At 43.8% G+C, this 17,833-nt stretch overlaps 1 protein-coding gene and 1 long non-coding RNA gene across 4 annotated transcripts in view; one reads left to right on the top strand and one right to left on the bottom strand.

Annotated features, from left to right (window-relative positions):
- The first annotated feature begins 1,638 nt into the window (after window positions 1-1,638).
- The window catches only part of il1rl2 (interleukin 1 receptor-like 2), a 28,137-nt gene continuing 11,942 nt past the window's right edge, over window positions 1,639-17,833 (top strand). The window contains exons 1-2 of one of the 3 annotated variants that reach the window (XM_029711656.1): window positions 1,639-1,817; window positions 2,343-2,421. In XM_029711656.1, the coding sequence (XP_029567516.1) occupies window positions 2,355-2,421 (67 nt within the window). In that variant the 5' untranslated portion in view covers window positions 1,639-1,817; window positions 2,343-2,354. Of the gene's footprint in view, window positions 1,818-2,342; window positions 2,422-16,555; window positions 17,019-17,833 lie in introns of those variants that run through there. The other 2 variants (XM_029711655.1, XM_029711657.1) reach the window with 2 other exon arrangements.
- Window positions 12,586-16,560, bottom strand: LOC115161014 (uncharacterized). Its single transcript, XR_003869165.1, has 2 exons — window positions 16,469-16,560; window positions 12,586-13,245 (listed from the first exon to the last, which is right to left on the bottom strand). It is a non-coding gene; the product is annotated as an uncharacterized LOC115161014 (long non-coding RNA).

The following is a 17,833-nucleotide window of genomic DNA, read 5'->3' as shown; positions in this document are numbered from 1 at the left end:
TCGTACTTTTTGGAGAAATGTCCTCTGGTCTGATGAAACAAAAATAGAACTGTTTGGCCATAATGACCATCGTTATGTTTGGAGGAAAAAGGGGGAGGCTTGCAAGCCGAAGAACATCATCCCAACCGTGAAGCACGGGGTGGCAGCATCATGTTGTGGGGGTGCTTTGCTGCAGGAGGGACTGGTGCACTTCACCAAATAGATGGCATCATGAGGAAAGAAAAATCATGTGGATATATTGAAGCAACATCTCAAGACATCAGTCAGGAAGTTAAAGCTTGGTTGGAAATGGGTCTTCCAAATGGACAATGACCCCAAGCATACTTCCAAAGTTGTGGCAAAATGGCTTAAGGACAACAATGTCAAGGTATTGGAGTGGCCATCACAAAGCCCTGACCTCAATCCTATAGAAAATTTGTGGGCAGAACTGAAAAACCGTGTGTGAGCAAGGAGGCCTGCAAACCCGACTCAGTTACACCAACTCTGTCAGGAGGAATGGGCCTCAATTTACCCAACTTATTGTGGGAAGCTTGTGGAAGGCTACCGGAAATGTTTGACCCAAGGTAAACAATTTAAAGCCAATTGTTACAAATCCCTTTGGCCCAGCAGTCTAGGGGGATGGATACGAGACCCGTAACATAAATCATGCAAATTATAATAGTGATAAAGAACAGTGAGAACCAAAAACCACAGACAACTAAAATCTACCGTCAAACTCAAAAGGTTTATTTTAAACACACGGTAAAGGGGTGTGAGAAAAGGGGCTGAGCTGGACCCAAGCAAAGAAACAATAAGCCAAAAAAACACCCCTAAGCTAGACTAGCCTATTTCCACAACAGCTTGCTAACTAACCAAAAATACAGAGGGTGGCCCGCCAAGTTCTAACTAGGCTACTTAGACACAGTATTCCTACGGGTAATGTATGCCCATGGGCAACTTGTCTTTGTACCCCTTTTTCCCACCAAACAAACAGTCAAACAACAAAACTCACAGGATTACCGGACAAATGTGACATGTAGTTGCAAAAACAAAAGAGATCAATACAGAGCTAGAGAAAGGGGGACACAGAGAGAGAATGAACACAAAGATCGATCTGGGGAGAAAACAACTGACTGGGTTTTTAAACCAAGGGAAAGGGGCTGTGATTGGGTGAGGGAAGAGGAGCAGGTGTCTTCTGATTGGGGACTGATTGGGGGAATGATGATTGTCACCTGTGAGGGGAGAAGGAGGGAAAATAAATACAAATACAGGATACACACTACCTGTATCCGTAACACCAATGCTACCAAATACTAATTGAGTGTATGTAAACTTCTGACCCACTGGGAATGTGATGAAAGAAATACAATCTGAAATAAATAATTTTCTCTGCTATTATTCTGACATTTCACATTCTTAAAATGAAGTGGTGATCCTAACTGACCTAAGACTGGGAATGTTTACTAGGATTAAATGTTTAAATGTATTTGGCTAAGGTGTATGTAAACTTCCGACTTCAACTGTAAGTACAGAATAATACGAAATACTGTGACACCAGGTTGAGTTTAGATAGTCCTACAATACTAACCTCACAAAATGAGTGGTGGAAGCAGAAAGTAGAATAGTCTACCTGCATCTAGCTGAGTGGGCGGCTTGTAGTGCAACCAGACATATGATGCGATCCCCGAGACTTAAAGTAGGTTAACGTCAGTCATATAGGTTCAAAGTTTCGGGAAGGGGATTTCCGCTAAACCATAACTCTTATAGACCAAATGAGGAGACGGTGTTTATTCCACTGACGCCAAATAAAGCACAAAGCATCAAACTACATTGCTAAGGTAAGTTTGACTGCCAAATTTACAAACAATTATTATTTAATTTAGAATGTATTAACTTAATTATGGTGTCTAAATTACAACATAGATACATGTGGCCAGTGTGGTTAGTTATAAAGACTCACTGACATACTAAATGCAGAGGCGCACTGAGAGAGTAGCGCTCTGATGGAACAATGTGTATAGCCTAATGAAAGCAATTTTTTTGCAAAATAACAGTAGGCTTACAAATCCCCCTAATTGAAGTGTGGGTTCAGTTCAGTGCTGACTGGGGCTGGATATTCCTTGGGTTTTCATTGGCGTGTTTTAAACGCACTTTGTCTTGAGGCGCCATAATCTGTGTTTCATTTCCCTATACAGCTGGGAAATCATCGAGGAGTTGGTTTAAAAGCAGGATATTTCTCAAGAGCCAGCGGTGTTTTCGCTTTGTGTTTGCGAACGACGGCTAATAGGCTATTTCACAGAGTTTAAGAGATTCATTTTAAAAGTCGTGTTAAATGTGATGCTAGGTCTATTTCTCTGTCTCAGATTCGACACATCATGTTGGGGGAGTTCTACATTCGCTTTCTCAGTATGACTCTGTTGCTCCACGTCTCCCATGGCCAAGGTAAGTCAGGATAAAAGCGATTACAGGGAAATAGTATAGGCTAAAATGGGTAGAACTGAACAGCAGAGCTCAGCAGCCACTCAACAGAATTACTTGTCATTTGTGTTATTCGGTTTGAATAACAGGTGCATTTACATGAAACAAAAAAACAGCAAAACAGCTGTTTTGAATAACAATCCCATATATAAAAAAATACTACAGTTTACTATAGAATTCTGTAGTAATCTATAGTAAACTGTAGTACAGTGTAGAAACCTATACACACTAGTATCCCTCGACCGTGTAGTGCTTACTATAGACTTGTGGTATACTGTAGAATACTATACTACACACTATACTATCCCTCAATCATGTGTAGTACTTAATTTATCATTTTGTAGTATACTTTAGGATACTATATGTAACCGATGTGAAATGGCTAGTTAGTTAGCGGTGGTGCGCGCTGATATTATTGACTGTATGTTGTTTACTCCATGTGTAACTCTGTGTTGTTGTATGTTGTCGAACTGCTTTGCTTTATCTTGGCCAGGTCGCAATTGTAAATGAGAACTTGTTCTCAACTTGCCTACCTGGTTAAATAAAGGTGAAATTAATTTTTTTTTTTTTTAAATTAAAAAAAATAAAGTTTCAATCAGTGACGTCACTCGCTCTGAGACTTGAAGTAGGGTTTCCCCTTGCGTGTGGCGCGATGGGTAACGATGCTTCGTGGGGTGTCAGTTGTTGATCAAATCAAATTTATTTATATAGCCCTTCGTAAATCAGCTGAAATCTCAAAGTGCTGTACAGAAACCCAGCCTAAAACCCCAAACAGCAAGCAATGCATGTGAAAGAAGCACGGTGGCTAGGAAAAACTCCCTAGGAAAAACTCCCTAGAAAGGCCAAAAACTTAGGAAGAAACCTAGAGAGGAACCAGGCTATGAGGGGTGGCCAGTCCTCTTCTGGCTGTGCCGGGTGGTTATTATAACAGAACATGGTTAAAATGTTCATAAATGACCAGCATGGTCAAATAATAATAATCAGAGTAGTTGTCGAGGGTGCAACAAGCACGTCCGGTGAACAGGTCAAGGTTCCGTAGCCGCAGGCAGAACAGTTGAAACTGGAGCAGCAGCATGGCCAGGTGGACTGGGGACAGCAAGGAGTCATCATGCCAGGTAGTCCCGAGGCATGGTCCTAGGGCTCAGGTCCTCCGAGATAAAGAGAGAATTAGAGAGAGCATATTTAAATTCACACAGGACACCGGATAAGACAAGAGAATACTCCAGATGTAACAGACTGACCCTAGCCCCCCGACACATAAACGACTGCAGCATAAATACTGGAGGCTGAGACAGGAGGGATCAGAAGACACTGTGGCCCCATCCGATGATACCCCCGGACAGGGCCAAACAGGCAGGATATAACCCCACCCACTTTGCCAAAGCACAGCCCCCACACCACTAGAGGGATGTCTACAACCACCAACTTACCGTCCGAAGACAAGGACGAGTATAGCCCACAAAGATCTCCGCCATGGCACAACCCAGACAACCCAGACAGGAAGACCACGTCAGTGACTCAACCCACTCAAGTGACGCACCCCTCCCATGGACGGCATGGAAGAACAACAGTAAGTCAGTGACTCAGCCCCTGTAATAGGGTTAGAGGCAGAGAATCCCAGTGGAAAGAGGGGAACCGGCAAGGCAGAGACAGCAAGGGCGGTTCGTTGCTCCAGCCTTTCCGTTCACCTTCACACTCCTGGGCCAGACTATACTTAATCATAGGACCTACTGAAGAGATAAGTCTTCAGTAAAGACTTAAAGGTTGAGACTGAGTCTGCGTCTCTCACATGGGTAGGCAGACCATTCCATAAAAATTGAGCTCTATAGGAGAAAGCCCTACCTCCAGCCGTTTGCTTAGAAATTCTAGGGACAATTAGGAGGCCTGCGTCTTGTGACCGTAGCGTACGTGTAGGTATGTACGGCAGGACCAAATCGGAAAGATAGGTAGGAGCAAGCCCATGTAATGCTTTGTAGGTTAGCAGTAAAACCTTGAAATCAGCCCTTGCCTTAACAGGAAGCCAGTGTAGGGAGGCTAGCACTGGAGTAATATGATAATTTTTTTGGGTTCTAGTCAGGATTCTAGCAGCCGTATTTAGCACTAACTGAAGTTTGTTTAGTGCTTTATCTGGGTAGCCGGAAAGTAGAGCATTGATGTGTGCAAGGGTCCCTGGTTCGAGCCCAGGTTGGGGCGAAGAGAGGGACTGTTACATTGATGCTGTTGACCCGGATCATTGGTTGCTGTGGAAAATGAGGTCAAAAGGGGGGTGAGTGTAACCGATGTGAAATGGCTAGTTAGTTAGCGGTGGTGCGCGCTGACTCTATAGGGGAGGGTGGGCATCTAGCCTCGGTGGCGGCTCCGGTGCGGGATGTAGACCCCGCTCTGCTCGCGGATCCGCCATCCTCGGTGGTAACTCTATTTCGGGGATCGTCGCCGGAAGCTCCGGACCGTGGATCGTCGCCGGAGGAACCGGACCGCGGGTCGTCGCCTGAAGCTCCGGACTGGGGACCGTCGCTGGAGGCCGAGTGCATGGAACTGGCACAGGACGCACCGGGCTGGAGAGACGCACTGGAGGCCGGGTGCGTGGAGCTGGCACAACACGTCCTGGCTGGATACCCACTTTAGCTCGATAAGTGTGGAGAGCTGGCACAGGACTCACTGGGCTGTGAAGGCGCACTGGAGGCATAGTGCGTAGAGCCGGCGCAGGATACACTGGGCCGTGGAGGCGGACTGGAGGTCTGGAGCGTAGAGCTGGCACAATGCGTCCTGGCTGAATACCCCCTGTAGCACGGCAAGTGCGGGGAGCTGGCAGAGGCCGCACTGGGTTGTGCTGGCGAACTGGGGATACTGTGCGTAGAGCTGGCGCAGGATATCCTGGGCCAAGGAGACGCACTGGAGACCAGGACCGCTGAGCTGGAACAATCCGTCCTGGACAGATGCTCACCCTAGCACGGCAACTCCTGAAAGCAGGCTCAGAACGCACTGGGCTAAGGGTGCGCACAGGAAGCACGGTGCGTATCTCCGCAAAGCATGGTATCTGAACCGTGAACAACTCATCGTAATTACAGGGAGTTGGTTCTTGTTCCCACCTTTGCTCCGCTCGCCACCCCGTGTGCCCCCCCCCAAAAAATGAAGGCTGCCTCTCGGGTTTCCGTCGTCTCCTTGATTACTGGTCTCGTCGCCGTTCCTCTCTCGCTGCCTCCGCCTGCTTCCACGGCAGGGTCCTGTCCCCTGCCATTACTTCCTCCCAGGTCCAGGATGTCTGTCCTCCACTCCCTTTTCACCCGGGCCCAGGATCCCTGCTCCTCCTGGGCACGCTGCTTGGTCCTTTGGTGGTGGGATCTTCTGTCAGGCTCGTCTGAATGAATGGACCAAGGCGCAGCATGAGTGTCGTTCCACATCTTTATTATTATGTGAAACTTAGCCAGACCACCAATAAACTATAAACAAACAACAAACTGTGATGACAGCGGTGCAACATGCACTAACTCAAAATAAGATCCCACAAACAACAGGTGGGAAAAGGCTGCCTAAATATGATCCCCAATCAGAGACAACGATAGAGAGCTGCCTCTTGATTGAGAACCATATCAGGCCAACATAGAAATACAACATCTAGATAACCCACCCTAGTCACACCCCGACCTAATCAAAATAGAGAATAAAAAGGATCTCTAAGGTCAGGGCGTGACAATTATATAAATAGGCCCTGTTAATTTTCTGATTTGCCGTTCCAAATAAAATTGAATATTTTTTGCTCATGTAATTTAAAAAACAAGTCGCAAATAAGTCAACTGGGATATGAGTAAAGAGTTCATCGGAGTGATTTTTCCTTTCCATGATAGTAAGATCTTATCTATTTTTGCTGACCTTCTATTAAAACATATTTTAGTGAGATCATTTATTTATTTCGTGATATGAATAGTGAGTATGTCCACTTCACCGTCAGACCATTTTATTGGTGAACTACACGGTAATGTAAAAGGTGTATTTTTTTTTGTGATCCAATACGTAATATTGTACACTTTGGTTGTAATCCAGAGAGGTTAGAAAAAGTATTTACATCCTCTATGAGGCTGTGGAGGGATCCAAATTGTGGATTTAAAAGAAAACAACATGAATCGGCATACAATGACACCTTTGATTTTAAGACCTGGATTTCTAGTTCCTAGATATTATTGTTGGATCTGATTTGAATAGCTAACATTTCGAATTTGGTTAGCTAAAATGGTACAACTACCAGACTACGCCAGTTACTGTTTAATGAGGGGAACACCTCAACCAGAACGAGACACACGGGTTTGTGACAGGCAGCCTATTGAGTTGGGTCAACAGTCCTGAGCAATGCAACGGACAATACAACACCTTAGCAGAAATCTAAACGATGGCTTCTCGACCCATTAAAGGGAAACGGTACAGGGGCAGATAGAAAGAACAAGCTAAGTTTAAACGTTAGAGGATTATGTTTCCATGTTTATTTAATAACATACATTAACCAGAGTACACCAAAAGTTATTCTTTGATCGGTTACGTCCACTAGATAGCTTTCTGAAATAGCTCTTTCACTGAGATTTTTTATTTAACCTTTATTTAACTAGGCAAGTCTGTTAGAACAAATTCTTATTTACAATGACGGCCTACCAAAAGGCAAAGGGCCTCCTGTGGGGATGGGGGCTGGGATAAAAACAATATATATATATATATTATAGGACAAAACAAACATCATGACAAGACAGACACCACAACACAACATAAAGAGAGACCTAAGACGACAACATAGCATAGCATAAAAACATGACAACACGGCATGGTAGCAACACCACATGACAACAACATGCGAGCAACACAACATGGCAGCAGCACAAAATGGTAGCAGCACAAAACATGGTATAAACATTATTGGGTACAGACAACAGCACAGAGGCAAGAAGGTAGAGACAACAATACATCACGCGAAGCAGCCACAACTGTCAATAAGTGTCCATGATTGAGTCTTTCAATGAAGCGATAGAGATAAAACTGTCCAGTTTGAGTGTTTTTTTGCAGCTGGTTCCAGTCTCTACCCGCAGCGAACTAGGGATGTGTGTGCTTTGGGGACCTTGAACAGAATGTGACTGGCAGAACGGGTTTTGTATGTGGAGGATGAGGGCTTCAAATTCAATCTGGAGTGCCAGAGTGCGCTCTGGGCGTTATCAGATCATCCATTTGTAAATTCAGAGCGTTTTGCTCTCAGAGCGTGCAGAGCGCACACTGGACGCTCTGGCCGAGGAGTAGGGTTGATCCGAGCGTTCGACAGCAGTCAAGAACCCAAGCTAACTGGCTAACGTTGGCTAGCTACTTCCAGACAAAAATGAGAGAACACTTCACTCTGACCATTTTACTCTCCCTAGCAGAGCTGGTTAGGCTGTTTTCATGTTATCCAGAGTGTTGGTGACTGTAACTGTGCTGCTGGCAGCAATTTAATTACACTTTTTTTTGCCGATGTTTACTGACACTGGCCATGAGCGTTCGTAAATTCTTCAGTTATCCTGTGTAAGAGTGCTCTGAATTCGGAATGATAGCCATTGAATCGCACGACTATACCACTTAGCTAAGAGTTATGTAAATAATCAAGTCAATAAACGTTGGGTAGTTAGTTAGATAGCAGGTAGTTAATATACTGCCTGGCAAGTTCGATGTACACTGCTCAAAAAAATAAAGGGAACACTTAAACAACACAATGTAACTACAAGTCAATCACACTTCTGTGAAATCAAACTGTCCACTTAGGAAGCAACACTGATTGACAATAAATTGCACATGCTGTTGTGCAAATGGAATAGACAACAGGTGGAAATTATAGGCAATTAGCAAGACACCCCCAATAAAGGAGTGGTTCTGCAGGTGGGGACCACAGACCACTTCTCAGTTCCTATGCTTCCTGGCTGATGTTTTGGTCACTTTTGAATGCTGGCGGTGCTTTCACTCTAGTGGTAGCATGAGACGGAGTCTACAACCCACACAAGTGGCTCAGGTAGTGCAGCTCATCCAGGATGGCGCATCAATGCGAGCTGTGGCAAGAAGGTTTGCTGTGTCTGTCAGCGTAGTGTCCAGAGCATGGAGGCGCTACCAGGAGACAGGCCAGTACATCAGGAGACGTGGGGGAGGCCGTAGGAAGGCAACAACCCAGCAGCAGGACCGCTACCTCCGCCTTTGTGCAAGGGGGAGCAGGAGAAGCACTGCCAGAGCCCTGAAAAATGACCTCCAGCAGGCCACAAATGTGCATGTGTCTGCTCAAACGGTCAGAAACAGACTCCATGAGGGTGGTATGAGGGCCCGACGTCCACAGGTGGGGCTTGTGCTTACAGCCCAGCACCGTGCAGGACGTTTGGCATTTGCCAGAGAACACCAAGATTGGCAAATTCACCACTGGCGCCCTGTGCTCTTCACAGATGAAAGCAGGTTCACACTGAGCACGTGACAGACGTGACAGAGTCTGGAGACGCCGTGGAGAACGTTCTGCTGCCTGCAACATCCTCCAGCATGACCAGTTTGGCAGTGGGTCAGTCATGGTGTGGGGTGGCATTTCTTTGGGGGGCCGCACAGCCCTCCATGTGCTCGCCAGAGGTAGCCTGACTGCCATTAGGTACCGAGATGAGATCCTCAGACCCCTTGTGAGACCAAATGCTGGTGCGGTTGGCCCTGGGTTCCTCCTAATGCAAGACAATGCTAGACCTCATGTGGCTGGTGTGTGTCAGCAGTTCCTGCAAGAGGAAGGCATTGATGCTATGGACTGGTCCGCCCATTCCCCAGACCTGAATCCAATTGAGCACATCTGGGACATCATGTCTCGCTCCATCCACCAACGCCACGTTGCACCACAGACTGTCCAGGAGTTGGCGGATGCTTTAGTCCAGGTCTGGGAGGAGATCCCTCAGGAGACCATCCACCACCTCATCAGGAGCATGCCCAGGCTTTGTAGGGAGGTCATACAGGCACGTGGAGGCCACACACACTACTGAGCCTCATTTTGACTTGTTTTAAGGACATTACATCAAAGTTGGATCAGCCTGTAGTGTGGTTTTCCACTTTAATTTTGAGTGGGACTCCAAATCCAGACCTCCATGGGTTGATAAATTGGATTTCCATTGATTATTTTTGTGTGATTTTTTTTTTTTTTGTATTAATTTTTTTTTGGCAGCACATTCAACTATGTAAAGAAAAAAGTATTTAATAAGATTATTTATTTCATTCAGATCTAGGATGTGGTGTTTAAGTGTTCCCTTTATTTTTTTGAGCAGTATATTAGTAGCCAACTAACGTTAGATAACTAGCTAACATACTGGTACATACTGCCGTAATGCTATGCTGTTCGTAAGGATAGCGTAGCTACTGTAACAAATTGTCAGCCAACATACCGTGTAACTTATTTGAAAAGGCATTACATTTTTTTGCATTTGTCATAATTAGTTAAAGCAATGAATTTGTATCCGCTCTGGTCAGACTTCGGCTGCATATTTTTCCGCCATTTTCTTCAAAACTGAAAAGTAATGAATACACGCCCATTTTCTGAAGAATTGTATTATGGGCCCTAAAAGCACAGAAATAGTGTCCACTGCATGTATATTTCTCATTTTGCCGAATTTAGTTTGTCATCCAGGAACTTTTGACATATTAATTATATCCATACTATGACCAATAAGCATACTATATACTCAATTCACGTCAATAGTATGGTTAGTGCTGTTAGTATGGGTATTCGAACACAGCTCAATTCTAGATTTAAACTTAGCCTGTAGATTTGATATGTGCTGAGAGAAGGACAGTGTACCATCTAGCCATACTCCGAAGTACTTGTATGAGGTGACTACCTCAAGCTCCAAACCCTCAGAGGTAGTAATCACACCGGTGGGGTTAACATGGTTGAGTTGACAAAAACAGATAAGATATAGGTCAACCTCATTGACTGTGGTCTACCATACGGGTGTCATCCTCAAGTGGGTGTCATGGATAATATACAGTTGGCTGGGTTTTCCGTCCATCGGCAAGACAGAACAGCTGCCTTCGGTAAGACGAGGGGTGGTTGTCTGTGTCTATTTGTCAATAACAGCTGGTGCGCGAAATCTAATATTAAGGAAGTCTCAAGGTTTTGCTTGCCTGAGGTAGAGTATCTCATGTAGACCACACCATTTACCAAGAGTTTATCTATATTTTTTGTAGCTGTCTATTTACCACCACATACCAATGCTGGCACTAAGACCACACTCAAAAAACTGTATAAGGCCATAAGCAAACAAGAAAATGCTCATTCAGAGGCGGCGCTCCTAGTGGCCGGGAACTTTAATGCAATCAAACTTAAATCCGTTTTACCTCGTTTCTACCAGCATGTCACATGTGCAACCAGAGGATAAAAACTCTAGACCACCTTTACTCCACACACAGAGACGCATACAAAGCTCTCTCACCCTACATTTAGCAAATCTGACTATAATTCTATCCTCCTGATTTCTGCTTACAAGCAAAAACTAAAGCAGGATGTACCAGTGACTCGCCCAATACAGAAGTGGTCCGATGCCGCAGATGCTAAGCTACAGGACTGTTTTGCTAGCACAGACTGGAATATGTTTTGGGATTCATCTGATGGCATTAAGGAGTATACCACATCAGTCACCGGCTTCATCAATAAGTGCATCGATGACGTCCCCCCCACAGTGACTGTACGTACATACCCAACCAGAAGCCATGGATTACAAGCAACATACGCATGTTGCTAAAGGGTAGAGCTGCCTCTTTCAAGAAGCGGGACTCTAACTCGGACGCTTATAAGAAATCCCGCTATGCCCGCCGACGAAATAAAACAGGCAAAGTGTCAATACAGGACTAAGATTGAACCCTACTACACCGGCTCTGATGCTCATCGGATGTGGCAGGGCTTGCAAACTATTACGGACTACAAAGGGAAGCCCATCAGCGAGCTACCCAGTGACACGAGCCTATCAGACGAGCTAAATTACTTCTATACGCGCTTCGAGGCAAGCAACACTGAAGCACGCATGAGAGCACCACCTGTTCCGGACGACTGTGTGATCACGCCCTCTGTAGCCGAAGTGAGCCAATATTCACAAGGCCGCAGGGCCAGACAGATTCCAGGATGTGTACCCTGACCGAGTCTGTAATACCTACATGTTACATGGACGCTACAAGTCCATGCTGCTCCGCTACAAGTCCATGCTGCTTGCCTACGGAGCTGTGAGGGGAACGGCACCTCCGTACCTTCAGGCTCTGATCAGGCCCTACACCCAAACAAGGGCACTGCGTTCATCCACCTCTGGCCTGCTCGCCTCCCTACCTCTGAGGAAGCACAGCTCCCGCTCAGCCCAGTCAAAACTGTTCGCTGCTCTGGCACCCCAATGGTGGAACAAGCTCCCTCACGACGCCAGGACAGCGGAGTCAATCACCACCTTCCGGAGACACCTGAAACCCCACCTCTTTAAGGAATACCTGGGATAGGATAAAGTAATCCTTCTACCCCCCCCCCCCCCCCCCCCGAAAGATTTAGATGCACTCTTGTAAAGTGGTTGTTCCACTGGATATCTTAAGGTGAATGCACCAATTTGTAAGTCGCTCTGGATAAGAGCGTCTGCTAAATGACTTAAATGTAAATGTTTCAAGCAGACAACCATAGTCCCTGTGCCCAAGAACACCAAGGTAACCTGCCTAAATTACTACCGACCCGTAGAAATCACATCTGTAGCCATTAAGTGCTTTGAAAGGCTGGTCATAGCTCACATCATCCCAGAAACCATTGACTCACTCCAATTTGCATACCGCCCCAACAGATCCACAGATGACGCAATCTCTATTGCACACACTGGGGGTACTTCATTTGAAGTATTGTGTACTTAAAGTATGTTACCCATCCTGACAATCTAATCCTTAGCTTCTGAAAGTGCAATTCAAGTGAGAAAATAAACACAGTAATACATCACAGAGTACATATCTGTAATATCTGCATAAGTACAAGGTCGTCGCTAGTTGTAACACAGGATTTAGCTATATAGAGTTAAGTAACTTTAAAGTTACCGATGAGCAATTTCTATATAATTACTTACTACTCATTACCAAGTGAAAATATCTAAAAACAAAGATGAGCTTCTCCTTTAGTCAACTTTATTGCAACATGTAAAAAGCCCTTACATTTCTTACAAAATGACGAGGATTTCTGTTAGATTAATAATTTGATTCATTAGATGAAATGATGATATAGGCCTACTCAATAACATAAAACATAACTATTCTAGTGGTTGTGTGTAGTAGTCTAGTTAGCTAATTTAGAAAAACAGGATTGTCTTTTTCTTCCCTTTTTAACATTACAAGTAACAATGGAAATCGACAACTCTAGGTCTTCATCTGTTTCTTTGTTGTAAGCATTTACCCATCCTGGAGTCTGAGACCTTGTGGGAATCTGTGATAGAGAAGAAGAAGAATGTAGCTATGACAGAGGGGTTGGGAAACACTGTGGCACTGTTCAACTGACATGGCCAATGAGGAAGGAGCTTACCCAACAACTGAGGCACAGTCAGCCTAGATATTGTATGGAGAAAAAAACAATACTATATGGTGCAATAAAACATTAGCAAATTCGTTTAGCTGTAGCAGAGCTGTATGTCCCATCCACCCCCTTCAGGATGTCTTTCTCCATGTGGTGCTTGGCCAGGAGCCCATCAACGGCAGCTTTCATGGTGGGCATTGTCTATTGGTGGTCAGCATGGGGAGAAGCTGTCAGAGGCAGAGGTGTGCTTGGCAGATCTGAAAGAGAGGCACAAAGTTATTTAAATTAGAGTTTATTTCACTTGACAATTCAATATAATTCAAACTTCATGCTGATGATCTGTACAACATGAGACAGATAGCAAAACAGTATAAATATATTAAAACATATGGAATATAATACAGATACAGATAATGCACATGTGGTGGTTTCAAATAATAATTTTACTACTACTAGCTAGCGTGCTCTATTCCTGCATTTCCTGAAACTGTCTGATAAAACTTGCTAGTTGTTATTGTTCTATAGGCTTTCCTCCTCCTCGCTGGTCTGCAGATGCTTGACTACTTGATTATTTTGTTGTGGCTGTAACATTTCACGGACACTGCGTTAGAACAGTGGTTCCCAAACTTTTTATAATCCCGTACCCCTTCCAACATTCAACCTCCATCTGTGTACCCCCTCTAGCACCAGGGTCAGCAGACTCTCAAATGTTGGTTTTTGCCATTATTGTAAGCCTGCCACAAACACACACTATACGATACATTTATTAAACATAAGAATGAGCATGAGTTTGTCACAACCCGGCACATGGGAAGTGACAAAGAGCTCTTATAGGACCAGGGCACAAATAATAATCCATAATTTTGCTCTTTATTTAGTCTTCTTACATATAAAACTTCATTTGTTCATCAAAAATTGTGAATAACTCACCACAGGTTAATGAAAAGAGTGTGCTTGAAAGGATGCACATAACTCTGCAATGTTGGGTTGTATTGGAGAGTCGCAGTCTTAAATAATTTTCCACACACAGCCTGTGCCTGTATTTAGTTTTCATGCTAGGTACTTGGTTGCAAAAGGCATCAGTGTCTTTGCAACCACGTAAACCTCCAAGTCAGGATACTCTGAGCACAGCCCAATCCAGAAATCTGGCAGTGTCTTCTGATGAAATTAAATTTTCATAGAAATGCTTGTAGCGATTTCAATGAGGCTCTCTTGTTCAGATATCAGTAAGTGGACTGGAAGCAGGGCATGAAAGGGATAACGAATCCAGTTGTTTATGTCATCCGTTTCAGGAAAGTACCTGCTTTATTGCGCACCCAACTCATTCAGGTGGTTCGCTATATCACATTTGACATTGTCCGTAAGCTTGAGTTCATTTGCACACAAAAAAATCATACAATGATGGAAAGACCTGTGTGTTGTTCTTGTTAATGTACAGAGAAGAGCTCCAACTTATTAATCATAGCCTCAATTTTGTCCCGCACATTGAATATAGTTGTGGAGAGTCCCTGTAATCCTAGATTCAGATCATTCAGGCGAGAAAAAACATCACCCAGATAGGCCAGTCGTGTGAGAAAGTCATCATCATGCAAGCGGTCAGACAAGTGAAAATTATGGTCAGTAAAGACAATTTTAAGCTTGTTTAAAAAAAAAATGTCAATACTGTGCCCCTTGATAACCAGCACACGTCTGTATGTTGTAAAAGCGTAACATGGTCGCTGCCCATATCATTGCATAGTGCAGAAAATACATGAAAGTTCAGGGCCTTGCTTTAACAAAGTTAACCATTTTCGCTGTAGTGTCAAACGTCTTTCAAGCTGTCAGGCATTCCTTTGGCAGCAAGAGCCTCTCGGTGGATGCTGCAGTGTACCCAAGTGGCGTCGGGAGCAACTGCTTGCAGGCACGTTACCACTCCACTATGTCTCCGTCATGGCTTTTGCGCCAACACTACAGATACCAACACATCTTGACCCCCAAAGTCCATTTGATGTCACAAAGCTGTCCAGTACTTTAAAAATATCCTCTCCTGTTGTCCTGGTTTCCAGAAGAGGATGTCTTCCTCAATTGACCCCCCATAAACATAACGGACATATACCAGGAGCTGTGCCAGGCCCGCAATGTCTATTGACTCATCCAGCTGTAACACATAGAATTCACTGGCTTGTATGCGACGCAGTAATTGTTTCAAAACATCTCCTGGCATGTCACTGATGCGTCGTGAAACAGTGTTGTTTGATGAAGGCATTGTCTGTTTGTTTTTTTTAACCTTTTCCCCCAGCATTGTCCCAGCCATATCCGTGGCAGCAGGAAGAATTAAGTCCTCCACAATAGTATGGGGCTTGCCTGTCCTAGCCACTTGGTAGCTCACCATATAAGACTATTCTAGCCCCTTCTTATTAATGGTATCTGTTGCTTTTATACATGTCTTACTACTCAAAAGTCATCTTAATTTTCATTCAAGAAACTCCTGTGGCTTTTTTTTCAAATTGGCATGTTTTGTTTCTAAATGTCTGCGCAAGAGTGAAGGTTTCATCGAGTTGTTAGATGGTACTTTTACACGTATAATGCTCTGTGGCTGAGGAAAGGCACTCCTCCCAATATAAGTGAACCCAAAATCAATGTAGTTCTCATCATATTTGCACCTCTTCGATGGTCCAACGTCCCTGTCTGTTCGGTCCTTTCCCGGGTAAGGGGGTAGTAGCTCTTCGGCTACATCAGATTCACAACTGTCAGTGGCCATGCTAGCTGGACTAACAACAAATGTAGAATTACTGATGCTAGCATTGGTTGTGCTCGTGGAAGCAGAACAACTTGTGTCGTCGACTGGTGCAGGTGTAGTACTGCTGGTAGTAGCAGTACTACCAGTAGAGCTGGTATGTATCTCTATGGATGCAGGCCTTTTTTGACCAATTATCAATTTTCGAGCACAGAAAGAGCAGAAGCTATGTTTGGCTACATACGGACCGTTAGTGGAATCCCCGCGAGAGAGTAACGGTTAATGTGATTGGATGTTAATTATTTGACTAGCTAATTATTTGATTATTTAGCAAGCCAATACATTGTTTCTTTACATTAGTTCAACATTGAAATCTAGCTGACAAAACGGACCTATTTATCTCTGAAGCAGTTTGCGCTCACCTCGTCAGGGCACTGCAACAGCAAGATAAAAGCAGCTGCAAATCTGATCTTCCCTGCAGTCTTGTCTAAATTCTACAGGGAGCTAGCCTGTTATACTCAAAACATTAGCTAGCCTACTTGAACAAAGAGATCTCAGCTCGCTAACTAGCAAAGCCAACCAACTACACAACAAATATACACAGCACAAATTAATGTTAGTCTCAACCAAATGACAACTACATAGACCTTTTGCTCTGTTACACAACGTAACAACTATTCGTTACAGGCTAATGGTAGCTAGTTAACCAGCTTAGTAGTGATAAAACAAGTGTTTTCACAGCATTTCTACTCAAATCTTCTCACCAACGCCTTGCTGTAACAAATTTAAACCATATTTAGCGACATCTCCCTCCCCAGAGTTAGCGAAGCATCGCGGCCGCCCGGAAGTCAAACGGAAATTAAACCCCTGGTAGGAAGTGGAATGGAATGTGCGAGGTGCTAGAATGCATTAACTCTATTTAAAGTATTTTTTTAAAACGTGAGCTAGTTTTTGCCATTCGGCGTGGGTAATCAGACTACAGAGCCCGTTATTTCAGAGGTGTGTCGAAGAGCTGGTCGGTTTTAAATTGGCAAACACTTGGTTTGAGCAGGCTGAAATATGCAGGCTGAAAAATTGTGCCCCAAAATGCATGATAACAGTGCCTAAAAGTAGTTGATACATCACTACAGTCATTTTCTCTGGAGTATTTACTGCTCTAACAAGGCAAGAAAGACAACGGGAAAAATATGTTTACAGATTCCCCACAATCATGAAACACCATTGGTAAAACCAATGAGATAAGACTCAACAATTGTCAGAAAAGCGAAGAAACCTTTTTGCCTGTCAAGACCTGAACCCAGACTGCTTTCACTGGTAAGTCAAGTCTGATCGATTTCGAGTTTAGTTTAGCAGTTATGCTAACCAGGTGTTAACAACAACACTACAGTAATTTAGCCAAAATTAGCTAGCTAGATGGCTTGTAAGTCTAGTTATTAGCATGTTGCGTAAGTTTCAAGTTTTGGGGAAGCTATTTATAACATGACATCCCTCAGTTAGACAAGACAGTTGTCATATAAAAAGGTCAAAATATGTCGTTCTTCCCCTGAACAAGGCAGTTAACCCACTGTTCCTAAGCCGTCATTGTAAATAAGAATGTGTTATTAACTGACTTGCCTAGTTAAAGGTTAAATAAAAAATAAATAAACATGCTATGTTTTGCTTTGCCAATCTGAATGATTCTGTTGTGCCATTTGAGTAGAGCGCATCTTCACCTTGTCATCATGACAAAAGTGCCCCCTTAAACTATATGAAAATATAAAATGTCATTTGAAACGTGTAAAATACTTGTTTATATTGCAAACATACTGTACTTGAAAAGTACAGTAGGCTATATTGTTATATGGGGGAAATGAAGAGCGTTATGTCATCTCTACTTTGCCTAGCCCCATTGAATAACAATTATTTCTTACAGCCTAACTATTTTCTTTCTTTTACAATTCAAACATTTTAGCATAGACAATGTAATTGTTGTTGTAGTCTTAGGCAAACCATATTCATTATCACAGTGGCACCTCCAGGTGCCACTCAGACCTTCTGGGAGAAAAGTATCTGGCATTTAACTTGGTAGCAGTAGTTGTGTGTATGTTTTAAGCTAAAGGTCCCATCTTCTCCTGCTTCCAGACATTTCA

The sequence above is a fragment of the Salmo trutta genome, chromosome 24 (assembly GCF_901001165.1).
Source record: "Salmo trutta chromosome 24, fSalTru1.1, whole genome shotgun sequence".
NCBI classification, from domain to species: Eukaryota; Metazoa; Chordata; class Actinopteri; order Salmoniformes; family Salmonidae; genus Salmo; species Salmo trutta.
This window is presented reverse-complemented; position numbering and strand designations above follow the sequence as displayed.